The 24057-nt window shown below is 41.1% G+C and overlaps 1 protein-coding gene across 2 annotated transcripts; it reads left to right on the top strand.

Annotated features, from left to right (window-relative positions):
* The first annotated feature begins 3443 nt into the window (after positions 1–3443).
* On the top strand, positions 3444–12432 carry LOC131352417 (CDC42 small effector protein 2-like). 2 transcript variants are annotated; one of them, XM_058388539.1, is made up of 5 exons: positions 3444–3603; positions 4415–4669; positions 4758–4859; positions 5101–5176; positions 7947–7968. In XM_058388539.1, the coding sequence occupies exons 2-4, from the start codon at positions 4616–4618 to the stop codon at positions 5170–5172; spliced, it is 228 nt and encodes a 75-aa protein (XP_058244522.1). In that variant the 5' UTR covers positions 3444–3603; positions 4415–4615; the 3' UTR covers positions 5173–5176; positions 7947–7968. The 2 variants fall into 2 exon arrangements, with proteins under 2 accessions (XP_058244522.1, XP_058244521.1); XM_058388538.1 differs by lacking the exon at positions 7947–7968 and adding an exon at positions 11728–12432 and having other exon boundaries at positions 3445–3603.
* The last annotated feature ends 11625 nt before the right edge of the window (positions 12433–24057 follow it).

Below are 24057 nucleotides of genomic sequence, written 5' to 3' on the forward strand. Positions count from 1 at the left end.
ATAGATAGATAGATAGATAGATAGATAGATAGATAGATAGATAGACAGACAGATACTTTATTCAGCCCTTTGGGAAATGCTCAGTTTCCAGCAGTATCCACAAACACAGGTAATAAATAAAATAAGAAGGAATATAACAAAAATACTAAATACTAAATACAGAGTTTTAAAAAATTGAACAGAATATAGTAAATACCGAGATGTAAAGGTGTTCGAGATAAGTGATGTGCAACACAGAAGAGTTTAAAGGTACAGACTCCTGCTTTATGAGGCTGAATAGAGTCAATGTTTTAGGAACACAGAGACTCTTACTGTCCAGGTGAAGTATTTATAAAAGTTTGTTATGAACAGCTGTAAGCACATGAAAGAAAGAAATGTTCCCGTATTGAAGAGCTGGCTCAGTAATATTGCGATACAGGAGGAGAAGATAACCCCGGGATGGATCTGTGGGGTTTTGGAGGAGCTAAAAACCAGTTCTTTAGTCTTTGGAATGTTCAGGTGGAGAAAATGATCATCACACCATGTGCTAAAATAAATCTGTGCCAAAAGAGAATCATTATCACTGTTATTTACCCAGAAATGTACAACAGTGTTGTTGTTGTTGTTGTTGTTGTTGTTGTTGTTGTTGTTGTTGTTGTGAATCTTACACATTCCTTTGTGACCGGTTCTTAAGACAGAAAACACAGATCCACAGACAGGAATATTTGTATCTGATAAAATGTACTTTAATATTTTTTGTCATTAACTGAGATGTTAACACTAGTTAACCATGACCAGTCTGTCATTAGTTTCGTTTGGAAGAGTTTGGGTTCCTGTCTGCAGAGTATCACAAGAACCAAACATGGAATTGTGGGTGGAGCTAGAAGCAGCGCAGGTCACTGATTGGTTAAACAGACTGATTATTGTCTGGGTCACTGCTTTAGAGATCGGTCATACCTTTAATTAGAACTCTAAGTTTATCTGTCCTTTTGGAGTCATTTTGGAGGAAAGGTTATAATCTGATCACACATTCCAGTATTGAAGGTTTGTTTGTTTTTGCCCTTGGTGTCTGTGTGTCCTCACTACCTGGGGTATGACATGGTGGTATTTTTCAATGTACAGGGTTTCCTACATCACCTGTACTGAGAGGAAACGGGACATCAGACAGAATTTGCCCCCCATTTGCACCCCCCAACCCCAACCTGCATTAAAGTAAAGTATTGGCACCCCTGGATTTGCCCACTGCAATAAACACCTAGTATTAATCACAGAATGTGTTTAACATTGACGGCAAATTCTACATCAAACTATCTCTACTTCTGTTTCCTCATTTTATAAACCGAACAGGAACAATCTGTAAACTTTATTATTTCACTAATCTTATATCTAAGAGTGCTATAACTCGATGATTCTAGACTGATTAGGAATGGTGCTAAGAACCATTTTTAGCTGTCTGAGCCAGACGTAAACAGGATGTGAGGTATGCTTTCTTTCTCTCTCTCTCTCTCTCTCTCTCTTTCTAAATGACAGGGTGTGTCTGCTTTGTGGTTAGCTGCTCTGTGGGTGTCTGTAGAGCACACTCGGTTTCTCCATGAGGATTCAGCCACCATGTGTGTGATCACTTTTCATCACACGCTACTCCATTTGACATGTCCAGTAGAACCAAGGGTCAGTGCAGAACCTGACAAAGGAAGGATATCTGTACTATCCAGACAAGGATCCTTTTGTTTTTGGACACTCTCTAAATCGTTGGTTACCATGTTTCATCAGCTTCATGTACTACATGCCAGCAGTTCCACATTCAGAGTGCCCTCAGGTCAAGTTTTACGTCTACACAACTTCTGAGCCCTGGCAAGCACAAACCTGTCAAACATGAGCATTATAAAATAGATAAGATGAGAAGATAATGATAGTTTTTAATCCAGTGTCCTGATTGATTCCTCAGTCTGAATCAAGAGTCACGTCTGGTGACATGGTATAAAATCTCTGTGCTAAAATTAGCACCTTCTCTGCCAATTTGGTTCCTTCAGAATGAAGCTGCGCCCTCTCAGAGCTTGAAAATGGCAGAAGGGGGGCAATACGAGGTATTGTGATGTAAATTTAACTGAAATTGAGGTCACCTACACGGAATAATTTACACTGATCATCCATAACATTATGACCACCTGCCTAATATTGTGGTGTTCCCCCTTTTTGCCGCCAAAACAGCCCTGACCCGTCCTGCACTGTGTATTCTGACCCCCTTTCTATCAGAACCAGCATTAACTTCTTCAGCAGTTTGATCAACAGTAGCTCGTCTGTTGGATCGGATCACACGGTCCAGCCTTCTCTCCCCACGTGCATCAATGAGCCTTGACCCGTCTATGAACCTGTTGCCAGTTCACCACTGTTCCTTCCTTGGACCACTTTTGATAGATACTGACCACTGCAGACCGGGAACACCCCACAAGAGCTGCAGTTTTGGAGATGCTCTGATCCAGTGGTCTAGACATCACAATTTGGTCCTTTGTCAAACTCGCTCAAATCCTTACACTTGTCCATTTTTCCTGCTTCTAACATCAACTTTGAGGACAAAATGTTGACCTCCTGCCTAATATATCCCACCCACTAACAGGGTCCATGATGAGGAGATACTCAGTCTTATTCACTTCACTGGTCAGTGGTCATAATGTTATGGCTGACCAGTGTATAGTTATATTTAATATTGTTGGACATCCATGATGAGTGAAATCTGGACAATACCTCACCGTATCAGTGATTATATGTTTTTTTTAATCTGTTTATGTTAATGTTAAGTTCCTGTGAATGTTACTATAAAAACTATAAAATATTAACCCGAGTACATTAATATAAACATGTGAGCTGATGATATGAACGACTAATCACCACCTTTTGATCAGACTATTGATTATTATGTTAAAAAGAAACCCATATTGTGTTTATTTGACAGAAACACCTCACTGGTATGGATGTTTGTCCTGACCTTCAGGAGATTAGCGACATTAGCTAGTAACCAGTAACCTCTTGTGTTTAACCTCTTACTTAACATTAACTCTGAGCTACAGCACTTAGGTTAAAGAACAAAACACTCATTCAGAAATCTTTTCAATTGCCATTATAAAAGTCATTTTATTGCATATTACGGGTTTTAAAAGGGGGACGCTGGATAGAAGAACAACTCCCTAAAACTTCCAGCCCTGACGCGACTCTGCCGCCATCTTGTGGTGATTTATGTGGTGATATTTTTATTTTGTCGTTCTTTCTATAATTCAGCACGTAATATACTTTAATATCGTATTAAATTGTGGTTTTTAATAAATAAATGAATAAATAAATAAATAATAAAATACATTTAAAAAAACGACAAGGGCGCGTGCTTGGCGCCAGTGTCTTCCTCTTGCCGACCGTTGAGTAATAGTGCGCATGCGCGCTTGCCAGTCGGCTTGGCAGGGAGGGGACGCAGCCAGGCTTGTGTGAAGGCAGAAAAAAATGGCTGACTTGTAAGTTATCTGACCGACGTCGTTTCCTGAACGTATGATGTATAGATCTGCAGAAGTGACGAAACCGTGAGGAAAATCTGAAGTCTCTTTTTTTTCTGACAGCAACTTCAAGGAAGTGTCCGAGGTAAAGGCTTTAAATCTGTTTTCTCTCATGTGGCTTTAATTAATCAACATTTTATATTCGGAATCAACACAACCCGAGTTATTGTGCTGTGTTTTTATTCAGTATGTTTAATCGGGATTAACCCGGTTGTTTGGAGTAAACTTAATAAAGTTGATCAGTTCATCCGTCGGCTTGCTAACGGCTAGCTGGTCGCTGAGGGACCAGCTACTTAGCTTACTGACTTGCTAAGTATATGACTGTTTATTGTTTTTAAGGAAGTTTTATTTATCTGAGGATAAACATATTTAAAGTTTAAGCTCGGGTAGGCGTTGGCGTTATTTATTTGGTGTCCGAGTGACGTCACACATGCTAATGCTAAAGCCGCTGAAGTTGTGTGATTTTATTCGGCACCCTCCGTTCTCACGACTTTCCTCAAAACTAACGTTAAACGTTCACTTTAACACTGTGTGTGTGTGTGTGTCTGCTTTAACAGAAAGTGTGTTCGGGTTTTTTTTGTAAACTTTGTAAGAACACTTCTTCATGTTGAAGTCAGCTTCCGGTTTTTAGAGAGGATGCGCGCGCACGCACACCGAGCGTGAACGCGCATGTAAATAAAGATTGGTTCGGAAAAGGTTCCCTCTTCTCTAGTGTCTAAAAACAAAGCCAAAGGGCATGATGGGAATTCTGTAACTTTATATAAAGCACATCATTTGCTTCTTGCCGCAGTGCATTGTGGGATTGTTTCTGGCTTTCTTGCAAGTGTGTGTTACTGAAATAATACCTTATAGAGTGCAGTTTTGGAAATTGCGTGTGTGTGTGTGTGTGTGTACAGGAGGAACGCCCGTTACCAACTTCCGGTACGAGCTTGTGGCAGAGCTGAAGACTGAACAGGAAGCTGAGAGAGAGTGAGAGACATAGAGAGAGACAAAGAGAGAGAGAGAGACTGAGACTGTGTGTGGGAGGAAGTGTGTGTGTGTGTGTGTGTGTGTGTGTGTGTGTGTGTGTGTGTGAGTGTGAGAGAGAGAGAGGAGAGATGACGGAGTTCTGGGTGTGCTTTAGCTGCTGCATCGCTGAACAGCCTCAACCAGTGAGTCAAACACACACACACACAACTGATACATGTCACCCATTGGAGAACACAGATCTAAAGACTGTGTATGTGTGTGTGTGTGTAGAAGAGAAGAAGGCGGATCGATCGGTCGATGATCGGAGAGCCGACCAACTTTGTACACATGACACACGTAGGATCAGGAGATATGGGGATGGGCCTCGCAGCGGTGAGACACACACACATTTTTTATATATATATATATGTGTATATGTGTGTATACACACATACATATACATATAAATATATGCACACACTTATATACACACACACACATACATATATATATATATATATACACATGTATAGACACACACAGACATTTTTATACACACTTGCGTTATTAAAAATTGTAGTTTAGGTGCTGGTTTAAAAAAAAATTAAACATCCTGTGTGTGTGTGCTTTGAAGGTGAACTCGGTGCAGGCACAGATGAAATCTAAAGGTGGTTATGGAAATGGCACACCAGAGAGCGTGCAGTGATACGGTGAGACACACACACACACACGCACACACACTCAATAGAGGCTGAACTTTTGTTTACCTTTGAAAACATCTGCGGTGTGACCACGGGTGTGTCTAGGTAGTGAGAGTGAACATAGGTGTGTGGGGAGTGACCACTGCTGTCCAATAGCACCCAGAGAGTGTCTAAATAATGACCAAGGGTGTGTATAGGTATCACCTTAAGTAGTGACCAAAGATGAATGGTAAGATTGAGTGTGAACACAAGCCGGAGTGGACACAGTGCACACGCTCCAGGTTCAGGAAGAATCTATTTACTGCTCAGATCCTTAACTTTAACCCTGGACCAATCAGCTGTCAGGAAAGGGTCACTTCCTCCTTGGTGTAAGAAGTAAATCTTCCTGAGAAGGAACTGTGATAACCAGTTTAGCATTCTGTGGGTTTTTTTCTGTCCATCCAACAGAAAGTATGTTTGGTCAGTGATGAAACCCGATGACCAACTTGTGTGGTGATGTCATAACACAAAGCCACGCCTCTCCATAATGAGAACAGTACAGTTCTACTCTTGTTACAGAAGCCTGAACAGTACTGCTGCACTACAGGCTTTCTGTCATTCACACCTACAGATCTGAAAGATTCTCCTTCATCCATCCTTCTACGTATCTGTCTATCTTTCCAATCTCTTCATCCTTTTATTTGTTTTCCTTACCTCTCCATCCATCCATTCCTACAGCCATCCCTCTCTCCACCCCTCCTCTCTGTATACCACCTGTTTGTTTATATTTTGAGTTCTTTACCTTCTCCTTACCGTCTATCATCATCTCTGTCTCTGATCTTCTCTTCTTCTCTACCTTAATGTTTTTAAGCAAGTTGTGAAAGTTCACACACACACACACACACACACACACACACACACACACACAGAGTGCAGGTGAGATCACCAACAACGTCATGGTCCAGTATGAGACTGCGTGAAACCTCAGAGTTTACACATGACGTGTATTTAGCTTCATTTTTAGTTTTCCTTTTTCACTTTATAAACACAAAAATAATCCTCCCCAGTGCTGGATTTTCCCCCGGGGTTTTCCACTTCAGCTCATCTTCACACTCTGTCTTACCTTTACACATCTGTGTGTGTGTGTGTTACTGATCTGTGTGTGTGTGTGTGTGTGTGTGTGTGTTACTGATCTGTGTGTGTGTGTGTGTGTGTGTTACTGATCTGTGTGTGTGTGTGTTACTGATCTGTGTGTGTGTGTGTGTGTGTGTTACTGATCTGTGTGTGTGTGTGTTACTGATCTGTGTGTGTGTGTGTGTGTGTGTTACTGATCTGTGTGTGTGTGTGTTACTGATCTGTGTGTGTGTGTGTGTGTGTGTGTTACTGATCTGTGTGTGTGTGTGTGTTACTGATCTGTGTGTTTGTGTTTCTGCGGTGTGTGTGTGTGTTACTGATCTGTGTGTTTGTGTTTCTGCGGTGTGTGTGTGTGTGTGTTACTGATCTGTGTGTTTGTGTTTCTGCGGTGTGTGTGTGACTGATCTGTGTGTTTGTGTTTCTGCGGTGTGTGTGTGTGTGTGTTACTGATCTGTGTGTGTGTGTGTGTGTTACTGATCTGTGTGTGTGTGTGTGTGTGTGTTACTGATCTGTGTGTTTGTGTTTCTGCGGTGTGTGTGTGTGTTACTGATCTGTGTGTTTGTGTTTCTGCGGTGTGTGTGTGTGTTACTGATCTGTGTGTTTGTGTTTCTGCGGTGTGTGTGTGTGTTACTGATCTGTGTGTGTGTGTGTTACTGATCTGTGTGTTTGTGTTTCTGCGGTGTGTGTGTGTGTTACTGATCTGTGTGTTTGTGTTTCTGCGGTGTGTGTGTGTTACTGATCTGTGTGTGTGTGTGTTACTGATCTGTGTGTGTGTGTTACTGATCTGTGTGTGTGTGTTACTGATCTGTGTGTGTGTGTTACTGATCTGTGTGTGTGTGTTACTGATCTGTGTGTGTGTGTGTTACTGATCTGTGTGTGTGTGTGTTACTGATCTGTGTGTGTGTGTGTTACTGATCTGTGTGTGTGTGTGTTACTGATCTGTGTGTGTGTGTGTGTGTTACTGATCTGTGTGTTTGTGTATCTGCAGTGTGGACACGTGTGTGTGTGTGTGTGTGTTACTGATCTGTGTGTGTGTGTGTTACTGATCTGTGTGTTTGTGTATCTGCAGTGTGGACACGTGTGTGTGTGTGTGTGTGTGTGTGTGTTACTGATCTGTGTGTGTGTGTTACTGATCTGTGTGTTTGTGTTTCTGCAGTGTGGACGCGTGTGTGTGTGTGTGTGTGTGTTACTGATCTGTGTGTGTGTGTGTTACTGATCTGTGTGTGTGTGTTACTGATCTGTGTGTGTGTGTGTTACTGATCTGTGTGTGTGTGTTACTGATCTGTGTGTGTGTGTGTGTTACTGATCTGTGTGTGTGTGTGTTACTGATCTGTGTGTGTGTGTGTGTTACTGATCTGTGTGTGTGTGTGTTACTGATCTGTGTGTGTGTGTGTTACTGATCTGTGTGTGTGTTACTGATCTGTGTGTGTGTGTGTTACTGATCTGTGTGTGTGTGTTACTGATCTGTGTGTGTGTGTGTTACTGATCTGTGTGTGTGTGTGTTACTGATCTGTGTGTGTGTGTGTGTTACTGATCTGTGTGTGTGTGTGTTACTGATCTGTGTGTGTGTGTGTGTTACTGATCTGTGTGTTTGTGTTTCTGCGGTGTGTGTGTGTGTGTTACTGATCTGTGTGTTTGTGTATCTGCAGTGTGTGTGTTTCTGCAGTGTGGACACCAGTGTGTGTGTGTGTGTGTGTTACTGATCTGTGTGTGTGTGTGTTACTGATCTGTGTGTTTGTGTTTCTGCAGTGTGTGTGTTACTGATCTGTGTGTTTGTGTTTCTGCAGTGTGTGTGTGTGTGTGTGTGTGTTACTGATCTGTGTGTGTGTGTGTGTGTTACTGATCTGTGTGTGTGTGTGTTACTGATCTGTGTGTGTGTGTGTTACTGATCTGTGTGTGTGTGTGTTACTGATCTGTGTGTGTGTGTGTTACTGATCTGTGTGTGTGTGTGTGTGTTACTGATCTGTGTGTGTGTGTGTTACTGATCTGTGTGTGTGTGTGTTACTGATCTGTGTGTGTGTGTGTGTTACTGATCTGTGTGTGTGTGTGTTACTGATCTGTGTGTGTGTGTGTTACTGATCTGTGTGTTTGTGTTTCTGCAGTGTGTGTGTGTGTGTGTGTTACTGATCTGTGTGTGTGTGTGTGTTACTGATCTGTGTGTTTGTGTTTCTGCAGTGTGGACGCGTGTGTGTGTGTGTGTGTGTGTGTTACTGATCTGTGTGTGTGTGTGTTACTGATCTGTGTGTTTGTGTTTCTGCGGTGTGTGTGTGTGTTACTGATCTGTGTGTGTGTGTGTGTGTGTGTTACTGATCTGTGTGTGTGTGTTTCTGCGGTGTGTGTGTGTGTTACTGATCTGTGTGTGTGTGTGTTACTGATCTGTGTGTGTGTGTGTTACTGATCTGTGTGTGTGTGTGTTACTGATCTGTGTGTGTGTGTGTTACTGATCTGTGTGTGTGTGTGTTACTGATCTGTGTGTGTGTGTGTTACTGATCTGTGTGTGTGTGTGTTACTGATCTGTGTGTGTGTGTGTGTTACTGATCTGTGTGTGTGTGTGTTACTGATCTGTGTGTGTGTGTGTTACTGATCTGTGTGTTTGTGTTTCTGCAGTGTGTGTGTGTGTGTGTGTGTTACTGATCTGTGTGTGTGTGTGTGTTACTGATCTGTGTGTGTGTGTGTTACTGATCTGTGTGTGTGTGTGTTACTGATCTGTGTGTGTGTGTGTTACTGATCTGTGTGTGTGTGTGTTACTGATCTGTGTGTGTGTGTGTTACTGATCTGTGTGTGTGTGTGTTACTGATCTGTGTGTGTGTGTGTTACTGATCTGTGTGTGTGTGTGTTACTGATCTGTGTGTTTGTGTATCTGCAGTGTGTGTGTTTCTGCAGTGTGGACACCAGTGTGTGTGTGTGTGTGTGTGTGTGTGTGTGTGTGTGTGTGTGTGTTACTGATCTGTGTGTTTTTGTTTCTGCAGTGTGGACACCTGTGTGTGTGTGTGTGTTACTGATCTGTGTGTTTGTGTTTCTGCAGTGTGGACACCAGTGTGTGTGTGTGTGTGTGTGTGTGTGTGTGTGTGTGTGTTACTGATCTGTGTGTTTGTGTTTCTGCAGTGTGGACACCTGTGTGTGTGTGTGTGTTACTGATCTGTGTGTTTGTGTTTCTGCAGTGTGGACACCAGTGTGTGTGTGTGTGTGTGTGTGTTACTGATCTGTGTGTTTGTGTTTCTGCAGTGTGGACACCTGTGTGTGTGTGTGTGTTACTGATCTGTGTGTTTGTGTTTCTGCAGTGTGGACACCAGTGTGTGTGTGTGTGTGTGTGTGTGTGTGTGTGTGTGTTACTGATCTGTGTGTTTGTGTTTCTGCAGTGTGGACACCTGTGTGTGTGTGTGTGTGTGTTACTGATCTGTGTGTTTGTGTTTCTGCAGTGTGGACACCAGTGTGTGTGTGTGTGTGTGTGTGTGTGTTACTGATCTGTGTGTTTGTGTTTCTGCAGTGTGGACACCTGTGTGTGTGTGTGTGTGTGTGTGTGTGTTACTGATCTGTGTGTTTGTGTTTCTGCAGTGTGGACACCAGTGTGTGTGTGTGTGTGTGTGTGTTACTGATCTGTGTGTTTGTGTTTCTGCAGTGTGGACACCAGTGTGTGTGTGTGTGTGTGTTACTGATCTGTGTGTTTGTGTTTCTGCAGTGTGGACACCAGTGTGTGTGTGTGTGTGTGTGTGTTACTGATCTGTGTGTTTGTGTTTCTGCAGTGTGGACACCAGTGTGTGTGTGTGTGTGTGTGTGTTACTGATCTGTGTGTTTGTGTTTCTGCAGTGTGGACACCTGTGTGTGTGTGTGTGTGTGTGTGTGTTACTGATCTGTGTGTTTGTGTTTCTGCAGTGTGGACACCAGTGTGTGTGTGTGTGTTACTGATCTGTGTGTTTGTGTTTCTGCAGTGTGGACACCTGTGTGTGTGTGTGTGTGTGTGTGTGTGTTACTGATCTGTGTGTTTGTGTTTCTGCAGTGTGGACACCTGTGTGTGTGTGTGTGTGTGTGTGTGTTACTGATCTGTGTGTTTGTGTTTCTGCAGTGTGGACACCTGTGTGTGTGTGTGTGTGTGTGTGTGTGTGTTACTGATCTGTGTGTTTGTGTTTCTGCAGTGTGGACACCTGTGTGTGTGTGTGTGTGTGTGTGTGTGTGTGTGTGTTACTGATCTGTGTGTTTGTGTTTCTGCAGTGTGGACACCTGTGTGTGTGTGTGTGTGTGTTACTGATCTGTGTGTTTGTGTTTCTGCAGTGTGGACACCTGTGTGTGTGTGTGTGTGTTACTGATCTGTGTGTTTGTGTTTCTGCAGTGTGGACACCTGTGTGTGTGTGTGTGTGTGTGTGTGTGTTACTGATCTGTGTGTTTGTGTTTCTGCAGTGTGGACACCTGTGTGTGTGTGTGTGTGTGTTACTGATCTGTGTGTTTGTGTTTCTGCAGTGTGGACACCTGTGTGTGTGTGTGTGTGTGTGTTACTGATCTGTGTGTTTGTGTTTCTGCAGTGTGGACACCTGTGTGTGTGTGTGTGTGTGTGTGTGTGTGTGTGTGTGTGTGTGTTACTGATCTGTGTGTTTGTGTTTCTGCAGTGTGGACACCTGTGTGTGTGTGTGTGTGTGTGTGTGTGTGTTACTGATCTGTGTGTTTGTGTTTCTGCAGTGTGGACACCAGTGTGTGTGTGTGTGTGTGTTACTGATCTGTGTGTTTGTGTTTCTGCAGTGTGGACACCTGTGTGTGTGTGTGTGTGTGTGTGTGTTACTGATCTGTGTGTTTGTGTTTCTGCAGTGTGGACACCTGTGTGTGTGTGTGTGTGTGTTACTGATCTGTGTGTTTGTGTTTCTGCAGTGTGGACACCTGTGTGTGTGTGTGTGTGTGTGTGTGTTACTGATCTGTGTGTTTGTGTTTCTGCAGTGTGGACACCTGTGTGTGTGTTACTGATCTGTGTGTTTGTGTTTCTGCAGTGTGGACACCAGTGTGTGTGTGTGTGTGTGTGTTACTGATCTGTGTGTTTGTGTTTCTGCAGTGTGGACACCTGTGTGTGTGCTACTGATCTGTGTGTTTGTGTTTCTGCAGTGTGGACACCTGTGTGTGTGTGTGTGTGTGTGTGTGTGTGTGTGTGTGTTACTGATCTGTGTGTTTGTGTTTCTGCAGTGTGGACACCTGTGTGTGTGTGTGTGTGTGTGTGTGTGTTACTGATCTGTGTGTTTGTGTTTCTGCAGTGTGGACACCAGTGTGTGTGTGTGTGTGTGTGTGTGTGTTACTGATCTGTGTGTTTGTGTTTCTGCAGTGTGGACACCTGTGTGTGTGTGTGTGTGTGTGTGTGTGTTACTGATCTGTGTGTTTGTGTTTCTGCAGTGTGGACACCAGTGTGTGTGTGTGTGTGTGTGTGTGTGTGTGTGTGTGTGTTACTGATCTGTGTGTTTGTGTTTCTGCAGTGTGGACACCAGTGTGTGTGACCTGCTGAACTGAAACAGTGAGGAGGAGGAGCAACGCTGGATTTAATGTTATATATACATATATATAAATATATATTAACACACACACACACACACACACACACACACACACACTGGATCAGCGAGTCAGAGCACTGGTCTGTGAGACGCGTGTAAATTTGCATAATCACACTGTTAGTCGCTTAAAGCTTTCTGATCAGTGTATAAACGGTCACGCCCACGCTCGCCATAACAACCAATCAACATCCGGCTTCCATTGAACCCTACCTCCTCCCCTCCCCTCCTCATCAATGCTTTATTTATTTGGTGATTTGTTTTGTGGGTTAAATATGGTGGCTGGGCCACTGCGCATCTCACACACACACACACACACACACACACACACGGTTTAAATGATGATGAGCGAGTGTGAACAATAGATTGAACACAGACTTAAATAATGAGCTTTTTTGTTTTTCCTCACGATTTTATATCTTTGATAAAACAGATGAATTTCTCTTCCAGTGGGACGTGGAATGTCATTCTTTATTTTTTTAAGAGTTTTTAAGTGTGCTGTGTTCAGAGAAACTTGACATGTGCATCCTCACTGTAATGTCTTCCACAGTGCTCTCCTTCATCACAGTAAACTGCAGGAGGAGTTTTGTATAGATCTTTTAATGCCCAAATAAATAATGCCAAGCAGCAGCTTGTCCGGTCCATGGCTGATTCATTCCTCAAACATTCTAGTTACACACTTTTTCTTTTTGTCTGGCCACACCCCCTTTGTGTGTCCTGTTAGTACACAGTTATAACACCGTATAAACATCAGTACTAACAGTGTGTATTATGATGACAGGTTATAACACCGTATAAACATCAGTACTAACAGTGTGTATTATGATGACAGGTTATAACACAGTATAAACATCAGTACTAACAGTGTGTATTATGATGACAGGTTATAACACCGTATAAACATCAGTACTAACAGTGTGTATTATGATGACAGGTTATAACACCGTATAAACATCAGTACTAACAGTGTGTATTATGATGACAGGTTATAACACCGTATAAACATCAGTACTAACAGTGTGTATTATGATGACAGGTTATAACACAGTGTAAACATCAGTACTAACAGTGTGTATTATGATGACAGGTTATAACACCGTATAAACATCAGTACTAACAGTGTGTATTATGATGACAGGTTATAACACAGTATAAACATCAGTACTAACAGTGTGTATTATGATGACAGGTTATAACACCGTATAAACATCAGTACTAACAGTGTGTATTATGATGACAGGTTATAACACCGTATAAACATCAGTACTAACAGTGTGTATTATGATGACAGGTTATAACACCGTGATAAACATCAGTAACTAACAGTGTGTATTATGATGACAGGTTATAACACCGTATAAACATCAGTACTAACAGTGTGTATTATGATGACAGGTTATAACACCGTATAAACATCAGTACTAACAGTGTGTATTATGATGACAGGTTATAACACCGTGTAAACATCAGTACTAACAGTGTGTATTATGATGACAGGTTATAACACCGTATAAACATCAGTACTAACAGTGTGTATTATGATGACAGGTTATAACACCGTATAAACATCAGTACTAACAGTGTGTATTATGATGACAGGTTATAACACAGTATAAACATCAGTACTAACAGTGTGTATTATGATGACAGGTTATAACACCGTGTAAACATCAGTACTAACAGTGTGTATTATGATGACAGGTTATAACACCGTATAAACATCAGTACTAACAGTGTGTATTATGATGACAGGTTATAACACCGTATAAACATCAGTACTAACAGTGTGTATTATGATGACAGGTTATAACACCGTATAAACATCAGTACTAACAGTGTGTATTATGATGACAGGTTATAACACAGTGTAAACATCAGTACTAACAGTGTGTATTATGATGACAGGTTATAACACCGTATAAACATCAGTACTAACAGTGTGTATTATGATGACAGGTTATAACACAGTAATAAACATCAGTACTAACAGTGTGTATTATGATGACAGGTTATAACACCGTATAAACATCAGTACTAACAGTGTGTATTATGATGACAGGTTATAACACCGTATAAACATCAGTACTAACAGTGTGTATTATGATGACAGGTTATAACACCGTATAAACATCAGTACTAACAGTGTGTATTATGATGACAGGTTATAACACCGTATAAACATCAGTACTAACAGTGTATTATGATGACAGGTTATAACACCGTATAAACATCAGTACTAACAGTGTGTATTATGATGACAGGTTTATAACACCGTATAAACATCAGTACTAACAGTGTGTATTATGATGACAGGGTTATAACACCGTATAAACATCAGTACTAACAGTGTGTATTATGATGACAGGTTATAACACCGTATAAACATCAGTACTAACAGTGTATTATGATGACAGGTTATAACACCGTATAAACATCAGTACTAACAGTGTGTATTATGATGACAGGTTATAACACCGTATAAACATCAGTACTAACAGTGTGTATTATGATGACAGGTTATAACACCGTGATAAACATCAGTACTAACAGTGTGTATTATGATGACAGGTTATAACACCGTATAAACATCAGTACTAACAGTGTGTATTATGATGACAGGTTATAACACCGTATAAACATCAGTACTAACAGTGTGTATTATGATGACAGGTTATAACACCGTGTAAACATCAGTACTAACAGTGTGTATTATGATGACAGGTTATAACACCGTATAAACATCAGTACTAACAGTGTGTATTATGATGACAGGTTATAACACCGTATAAACATCAGTACTAACAGTGTGTATTATGATGACAGGTTATAACACCGTATAAACATCAGTACTAAACAGTGTGTATTATGATGACAGGTTATAACACAGTATAAACATCAGTACTAACAGTGTGTATTATGATGACAGGTTATAACACCGTGTAAACATCAGTACTAACAGTGTGTATTATGATGACAGGTTATAACACCGTATAAACATCAGTACTAACAGTGTGTATTATGATGACAGGTTATAACACCGTATAAACATCAGTACTAACAGTGTGTATTATGATGACAGGTTATAACACCGTATAAACATCAGTACTAACAGTGTGTATTATGATGACAGGTTATAACACAGTGTAAACATCAGTACTAACAGTGTGTATTATGATGACAGGTTATAACACCGTATAAACATCAGTACTAACAGTGTGTATTATGATGACAGGTTATAACACAGTATAAACATCAGTACTAACAGTGTGTATTATGATGACAGGTTATAACACCGTATAAACATCAGTACTAACAGTGTGTATTATGATGACAGGTTATAACACCGTATAAACATCAGTACTAACAGTGGTGTATTATGATGACAGGTTATAACACCGTATAAACATCAGTACTAACAGTGTGTATTATGATGACAGGTTATAACACCGTATAAACATCAGTACTAACAGTGTATTATGATGACAGGTTATAACACCGTATAAACATCAGTACTAACAGTGTGTATTATGATGACAGGTTATAACACCGTATAAACATCAGTACTAACAGTGTGTATTATGATGACAGGTTATAACACCGTATAAACATCAGTACTAACAGTGTGTATTATGATGACAGGTTATAACACCGTATAAACATCAGTACTAACAGTGTATTATGATGACAGGTTATAACACCGTATAAACATCAGTACTAACAGTGTATTATGATGACAGGTTATAACACCGTATAAACATCAGTACTAACAGTGTGTATTATGATGACAGGTTATAACACCGTATAAACATCAGTACTAACAGTGTGTATTATGATGACAGGTTATAACACCGTATAAACATCAGTACTAACAGTGTGTATTATGATGACAGGTTATAACACCGTATAAACATCAGTACTAACAGTGTGTATTATGATGACAGGTTATAACACCGTATAAACATCAGTACTAACAGTGTGTATTATGATGACAGGTTATAACACCGTATAAACATCAGTACTAACAGTGTGTATTATGATGACAGGTTATAACACCGTATAAACATCAGTACTAACAGTGTGTATTATGATGACAGGTTATAACACCGTATAAACATCAGTACTAACAGTGTGTATTATGATGACAGGTTATAACACAGTGTAAACATCAGTACTAACAGTGTGTATTATGATGACAGGTTATAACACAGTATAAACATCAGTACTAACAGTGTGTATTATGATGACAGGTTATAACACAGTATAAACATCAGTACTAACAGTGTGTATTATGATGACAGGTTATAACACCGTATAAACATCAGTACTAACAGTGTGTATTATGATGACAGGTTATAACACCGTATAAACATCAGTACTAACAGTGTGTATTATGATGACAGGTTATAACACCGTATAAACATCAGTACTAACAGTGTATTATGATGACAGGTTATAACACAGTATAAACATCAGTACTAACAGTGTGTATTATGATGACAGGTTATAACACCGTATAAACATCAGTACTAACAGTGTATTATGATGACAGGTTATAACACCGTATAAACATCAGTACTAACAGTGTGTATTATGATGACAGGTTATAACACAGTATAAACATCAGTACTAACAGTGTGTATTATGATGACAGGTTATAACACCGTATAAACATCAGTACTAACAGTGTGTATTATGATGACAGGTTATAACACCGTATAAACATCAGTACTAACAGTGTGTATTATGATGACAGGTTATAACACCGTGTAAACATCAGTACTAACAGTGTGTATTATGATGACAGGTTATAACACCGTATAAACATCAGTACTAACAGTGTGTATTATGATGACAGGTTATAACACCGTATAAACATCAGTACTAACAGTGTGTATTATGATGACAGGTTATAACACCGTATAAACATCAGTACTAACAGTGTGTATTATGATGACAGGTTATAACACAGTATAAACATCAGTACTAACAGTGTGTATTATGATGACAGGTTGACTGAGAGCAGCTCTGATTATAAAGTGTAATAGCAGTAGGGAGAAAAGACCTTCTGTGTCGCTCCTTCAGACATTTAGGATGGAACAGTGTATCACTGAAGGAGATACTCAGAGATGTAACGGTCATGCAGGGGGTGAGACTCGTTCTCCAGCAGGGATAATAGCTTAGCTACCGTCCTTCTTTCTCCCACCTCCTGTATTGTGTCCAGGGACATCCCCAGAACTGAGCTGACCTTCCTGATTAACTTGTCCAGTCTCTTCTTGTCTGCAGTAGAGATGCTGCTACACCAGCAGACCACTCCATAGAAGATTTAGAAGCTCCCTGCACTCCAAAAGACCTTAGTCTCCTCAGCAGAAAGAGTCTGCTCTGTCCTTTCTTCTAGATTGCATAAGATAGACGTCCACGCTTTCCCACCTTCCTACTTTCTCATATTGACACGTGTTGGAACAACTGGCACATTAACCTTGTCCTGTTTCTTTTTTTTTTTCCACTCAGTGAAAGTAGAACATTTGAAATAAACCCCACAGTGCTGCAGTGCTGCGCCCCCTGCTGGTGATAATGTCATTACTCTGCACCGGTCCATGTGACACTCAGACTGAGCTCAAACTGAATTCCTAAAATCTGTCTCCTGTGATTAATTCTGTGTTAATCTAACCCACATAGCAGCTTCTTGGAGTAGTCCTGTCTATCGTGGTCTATAAAGGAGAAGTTCACTTCCAGAACAAAAATCTACAGATAAATTCCTCACCCCCTCGACATCTGAGATGTTCATGTCTTTCTTTCAAGGTTCAAGAGTTTTACTGTCACAGGTACGAGTACAATGAAATTCTTACTTTGTTTATTCTTCTCGAGAATGACAGGGTAGAAGAGGGGAACAAGCCTAATTTACAAGGACAATACAAAATAGGTTAAAAAATGAACAGAAGAATATACAGTAAAGTGTAATAAAATATAAGTAATAGTAGCTTTAAAAATATTGAAAGAACCTGTATTCTAAATAGAAAAACAACTGACAATAAAATAATTCTTTACAGTGTAAACGTGCAGTGCAAGTAGCACAAGAGTGACCATTTTAAAGTGTCCAGTGGTGATAGTGTCCGTGTAAAGTCCAGTGTTTCTATTGTCCCTGATTAAAAGGGCAGAGTGCCAGTGAACAGACTGAACTGCCCCTGGAGATACAGGAGGAAGTGGCCCTGGGTTTGGACTAGTTATCAGTCTAATGGCCTGGGGATATAAACTGTTCTGGAGTCTGGACGTTCTGGCCGCAGTGCCCCGGTACCACTTGCCAGACTTCATTAAGGTGAAGAGGTTGTGGATGGGATGGGTGGAGTCCTTGATGATGTTGCGAGCCCATTCATTTGCTTTCACATTTCTTTCTTCAGTGGTGACAAAATGATGTTTTTTGAGGAGAACATGTCAGGATGTTTCTCCATATAGTGGACTTCAGTGGTGACCGTGAGTCTGACCTTCCAGAATGCAGTTTAAATGCAGCTTCAGAGAACTCTAAACCTCCATCCCAGTCCAGGAGGAAGGCTCTGATCTACACACACCATCGGTCAGTTTCTTAGAAAAATAAAAAATTGTAGACTTTTAAACCAAAAAGCGTGTAGAACTAGCTCTGGGATGCGTGTCCGCGACGCTACGTACTACGTAATCACATCGAGAGGTCATGCGTGACGTAGGCGGAGCTACAGACCCATTGTTTACTAGTGTGGAGAAAGAGGAGCGCTCCAGATGTGTTGTGTGTGGAATGACACACAGTTAGATGTCTTTGTGTGAGTGTTTTGTTTAACTTTGCGTCATTCCACACACAAACTCGCGGCCGCCATTGAAGTCCACTATATGGAGAAAAATTCTGACATGTTTATCTCAAAAAACATCATTTCTTTACGACTGAAGAAAGAAAGACATGAACATCTCTGATGACAAGGGGGTGAGGACTTTATCTGTAGATTTTTTTTTTGGAAGTGAACTTCTTTGATAAATGTTCCTAGATAGATCAATCTCTGCATAAAATAAAAAAAAAAGTAGAATATCAAGCAAATCGTTTAACATTAATTCCACATTCAGGTTCAGACATGCTGCTGAGCCTACAAGAACTCAGTGTTCGGTTCTTTAGATCTGAAGGAAGAGCTCCACTCTGGACCCTGTGGGTGTGTTCTGGATGTTCAGCCCATGTTCACTTCCTCTGGCTTTTCTTCAGGATCTGGTTTCCTCCTGCTGAGAACACATGTGGATGGATGGACTGGTTCCTCTAAACTGCCTGTAGCAGCAAAATTAAAAAATCTTTTTTTGAGTCATTTGGTTCATTTCAGCAGAATATTATTAACAATGTCCTGTGATAATAGCCAATCACCTCGACACATTGACCATGGCCAAATTGTAGGAAACACAAATGATTCATTCACTGCTTAACAGGGTTTTAAAGCTATTCAGTCTGTTAGTTTACCTCACCTCCCGTTTGAGTCTTTCCTTCTTTTGTCAAATCAAATTCTCATAGTCTGAACTATATAGCCAAAAGTTTTGGGACACCCCCTCAAATCATTGAACTCAGGGGTTGGGCTCGGCCCCTTAGTTCCAGTGAAAGGAACTCTTAATGCTTCAGCTTCATACCAAGACACTTTGGACAATTTCATGCTCTTTGTGGGAACAGTTTGGGGATGACCCCTTCCTGTTCCAACATGACTGTACACCAGTGACCAAAGCAAGGTCCATAAAGACATGGATGAGTGAGTTTGGTGTGGAGGAACTTGACTGACCTGCACAGAGTCCTGACCTCAACTCCATAGAACACCTTTGGGATGAATTAGAGTGGAGACTGTGAGCCAGACCTTCTCATCCAACATCAGTGACTGACCTCACAAGAGGAACGGTCAAAAATTCCCATAAACACAGTCCTAAACCTTGTGGAAAGCCTTCCCAGAAGAGTTGAAGCTGTTATAGCTGTAAAGGGCGGGACAACTCCATATTACATTCACGTGCATGGAAAGGCAGACGTCCCAAAACTTTTGGTAATATAGTGTAAGTTCATCATTGGTCAATACAAAATGGACGAATCGCTCTCCGAGTCCCTGAGTCATATTAAGGATTCGTTTAAAATGAACGACACGGCACTAGCCTGTAGTTGTGAAGGTGTGTGATGGAGGTTCTGTGATAAAGTGCTCACTAAACTCATTAAATTCATTAATAAATAAAAGAGCTTATGTTTCCATCAGATAGTTTACATCCAGTTTGTGGTGGTGTTTAACCACTAGGTCTAAAGCTAGAATAAGTGTCAGATTAAGAACATCCATTAACGGTTATTCTTAATCATTTAGCAAACAAGCTCCATGTGACAGCTGAGGTTTAAACAATTTATCATGTGTGTGATTAAATATAAATCAGTGTTCTGACTGCAGTAGCAGGATGTGAAAATGAATAAAGGGATCTAAATGACCATGTTGTTCCATTTTAAGCTGAAATATTCAACTTCCTCTTTTGCAAAATCATTTATTTAAAAATGAGCTCCTGCAGGTCTTTCCAGAAATCATCTCAGCTCCATGCACCAGCCTGGTATCTCCGGTGGGAATCTCTAAAGAACTGCGAGTGTATCATTCTATCATATCATACCGAATATATTTCCTCTGAGCTGCTCCTCCAATCTTAAAATAAGCGTGACACTTCTGCTTAAATCGAGTCACTGCTGTGAATGAGCAGTAATTAAGGGTGTGAGAAACCGCATTTCTCAAACACCTCTGTAATGCAGTCAGGTTTAAGTAGTGCTGCGGGACTGTGACCTCAATATCGCAATAGATCAGCTGCAATAAACACTGCTCTGGAATGTAGTCTCACTTCTGTGAACTTTATACCGTCGAAACTCCTTCAGATTAAAGTGTAACACTTTCTGACTGAAACAGTGGAATTCTAATAATGACCAAGAACTCTTTTCAGGGGAGAATTACTCAAAGTGGGAGTAAAAAGTCTCTAGAATTTACCAGATCACAGCACTGGATCATTAGTTTATTTGTTTAACAATCATTTACACAGCAACTCATATTAAAGTAGAATAGATTGCAGGGTCTAAATCGCGAGGTTCCTACCTGCAGCACCATTTGCACCATATTCTGCACGATGCAGGCTTGCAGACCTAAGAATACCCGTTTCATATGCTAATTTCATCGGTGCTAGGCTGAAATTAAGACGTTTCAACACTGGGGTCGTATCCAGACACAGGTGTAGGTGGTATTCTACCCTGACTCGTTTCTCATTGGCCAGTTCCAGGTAGTGTAAGGCGAATGTGTCCATTGTCCCTGCTTGGAGGACATCCTCTTTAATTTTTGTCATCATCATTGGGTCTACTCCAGGGAACTCTCTAACTAACCCATGGTCACAGGCTTCCTTTATAGCTACAGCAACTACTGTGCCATATATCAGGATAACTGTATCTATATAACCAGAGGGAAGCACTAAGATGACTAGTAGTTCTGTTCAGAAGCTAAGAGGTAAAAGCATTAGCAAGCATATCAGTTTGTCTCTATCACAGGCTGGCTTCCCCCTGGTGTGGATCCTGCTGGGGTTCTGGATAATCAGCTAAGAGTTCTAAGTCTCCCTGTGCACCTGGGTCTAGTGTGTTCAGTGCCTCCACTGGAAACTGGGGCTCTTCACTGCCCTGACCTCTCTCTCTATGTGCCTGACTATTTGGTCTCTGAGCTGTTTGTCTCCCCAAGGGGGTGATGTTCCACCCTGATTTGGTGCCTCTTCCTTGCTATTCGCTGGTATGTCAGGGACTCCCTCGTCATCTGGAGAATCTCTGGAGGTATAAAACCATCCCCTTCTGGTACCATTGCCGGTGTGGTCACTGCAGAACTGCTACTGTCCCTTTCTCTGACAATTCAATGTTCTTCCCTCTTCTTGACCTTAGCTCGTGTTCAGAGCTTGGTCCTGACCACTCTTTAGGAGATGTCAGGTTTGCTAAGAGTCACTGTTTTTTTTTCTCCGCCCTTTTCTACTGGCACAAATCCAGACCTGGATCCAGGATTTGTCACTCCAATAAGCAGGCCTGCTCTCTCGCTGCTGCAGTACCTAGGGAGAGAGGTCTCATATCCACCTGTCCATGCAGCCCTGCTGGGAGGCGTTCCCTCACCACATAGGCAGTATCACAGCAATTATTCTTTATTCTTTATTCGTCCCACTCGTACAAGCAGCTCTATTTATATGTGAACTTGAGCACATTTGGACCTGCTCTATTCACACACAAATAGCAGTGTCACAAGACTTCCACTCACACACACACACAAACTTCTGTTTTTTTCCAAACCAGAGGCACACTTTCATCGTCATAGTTTTCTCATCCACTGCTTCTTCAGAGGTCCTTTTACTCCAATTATTCTTTAATTCTATACTATAACCTCTGGATCCGTATGCTGGGGGTCGGTTTCCTTTTCCCCCTCCAGGGGCTCCTAAGATTAACCAAAGCAGATCTTTGAGAAAAACAGGAGTCTGCTTACCCTCGTCTGTGGCAGTTGGCTTTTTGCAGCGTTCAGAGCGTTGGAGTTCCACAGATTGGGATCAGACCTCCAGCCTCAATCCCCAGTCCCACTTCTAACACCAGTAAATGTGTTCTTTATAAAACACTCTTTATAAACTCATCAACAGTTTAGTAAGAATAATACTCACAGGAGCCGTGGATGAGGAAAGAGTTTATTGCAAAAAGTCAGCAATCAACCCGAGATCATTTCATCAAGACGTCCCAGAATGATCTGAATTATTCCAAATAATTCCCTCAATATGTATGTGCATTTCATGATGCCCCGCCCATATTTTTCTCTATTCCTTACTCAAAAATCTTTCCCATTATGTTCAGGTTTCAGTTTTTTTATTTGCCATCGTCTCTGTTTTTCTCGATTTTAGATTCCCATTATAATCAGTTTTAAGCCTCTTGTTTTCCCAATATGTTGATTAAGAAAAATGTTTCCACCCCTTTCGCTGAGAAAAAAACCCCTCTTAGGGCCTGGCAGTCTCACCTCAGACCCCGAGCTGGACGCATCTTCCCTGAGCTACACATCAGTTCATCATCTGTTAGTATTGCTTTTTCTCTTCTATTCATCATATTTGTAGAGTTTACTAAGTTCTACATAGCTGTGTGTGTGTGTGGGTTTGTGTGTGTGGGGGTGTGTGTGTGTTTGTGCCTGTGAACAGGTGTCATTTTAATGCATATATGGTTTATGTGTGCTTATGTTGCTACATTACATGTACTACTACTTTTAACTAGTCCTTTCTAGGCTTTATATACTGTATGTGTGTTAGTCTCCAGCATTGGAATTTCTACTCCTCCTCAGCAAGGTCATCCTGAACCAATACAACATCTACGTCATCTTCTGGCCATCTTATCCACCCACATATCGGCTCTGCTCCAGCATCTCCCACCAGCTGTGACTGTAGCTCACACTTCAACTCAGATGGAGATGGCCTATTCTCCTCTTTCTCCTCCAGCCTCATCTTGCAACCCTATCACTTCGAGCTCCAGCGATGATGATTCTTCTGAACCTGAGTTAGACTATTACCCCATGTCCAGCCCCACTGTCTATCATCCTACCACTCTTACTTCATTCTCTCATTCATTTTAGTCAGCCCTGAATGGGGCCCAGCCACCTAGCATTTCATTAAACTGTATTTTCCACCAAATTCTGTATTCAGTGTATTTATTTCCAATTTTTAGTTCCCACATAGACTTTTATGTAAATAGACAATATTAGATTGTCTGATAGAATGAAATGAAGATGTCTTTCATCATGGTATTTACACAATTCTAGTATTTCTATCACAACAACAGAGAGAATGAAGTCATGGTCGTGAGATGTCGGAAAACAGACATGAAGGAAACGGTTACAGGTGGAAAGATAAAAAAAAAAGAGATAAAATGCTATATCACCACCACCAGCACTACTACTACTAATAATTATTATTATGATGGCAGTGGTGATGATGATGATCCATCCATCCATTGTCTATACACGCTTTATTCCTAATTAGGGTCACGGTGGTCTGCTGGAGCCTATCCCAACATACACTGGGTGAAAGGCAAGGGTACACCCTGGACCGGTCACCAGTCCATCACAGGGGCACACACACTCACTCCTATGGGCAATTTAGAATGACCAATCAACCTAATGTACATGTTTTTGGACTGTGATGATGATGAATATTTATTGGTCATTGGCTTTAGACACTGGTGATAACTCCAGTAAACCTGCTCTATATATA

Source organism: Hemibagrus wyckioides, linkage group LG04 (genome assembly GCF_019097595.1).
Source record: "Hemibagrus wyckioides isolate EC202008001 linkage group LG04, SWU_Hwy_1.0, whole genome shotgun sequence".
Classification (NCBI taxonomy): Eukaryota; Metazoa; Chordata; class Actinopteri; order Siluriformes; family Bagridae; genus Hemibagrus; species Hemibagrus wyckioides.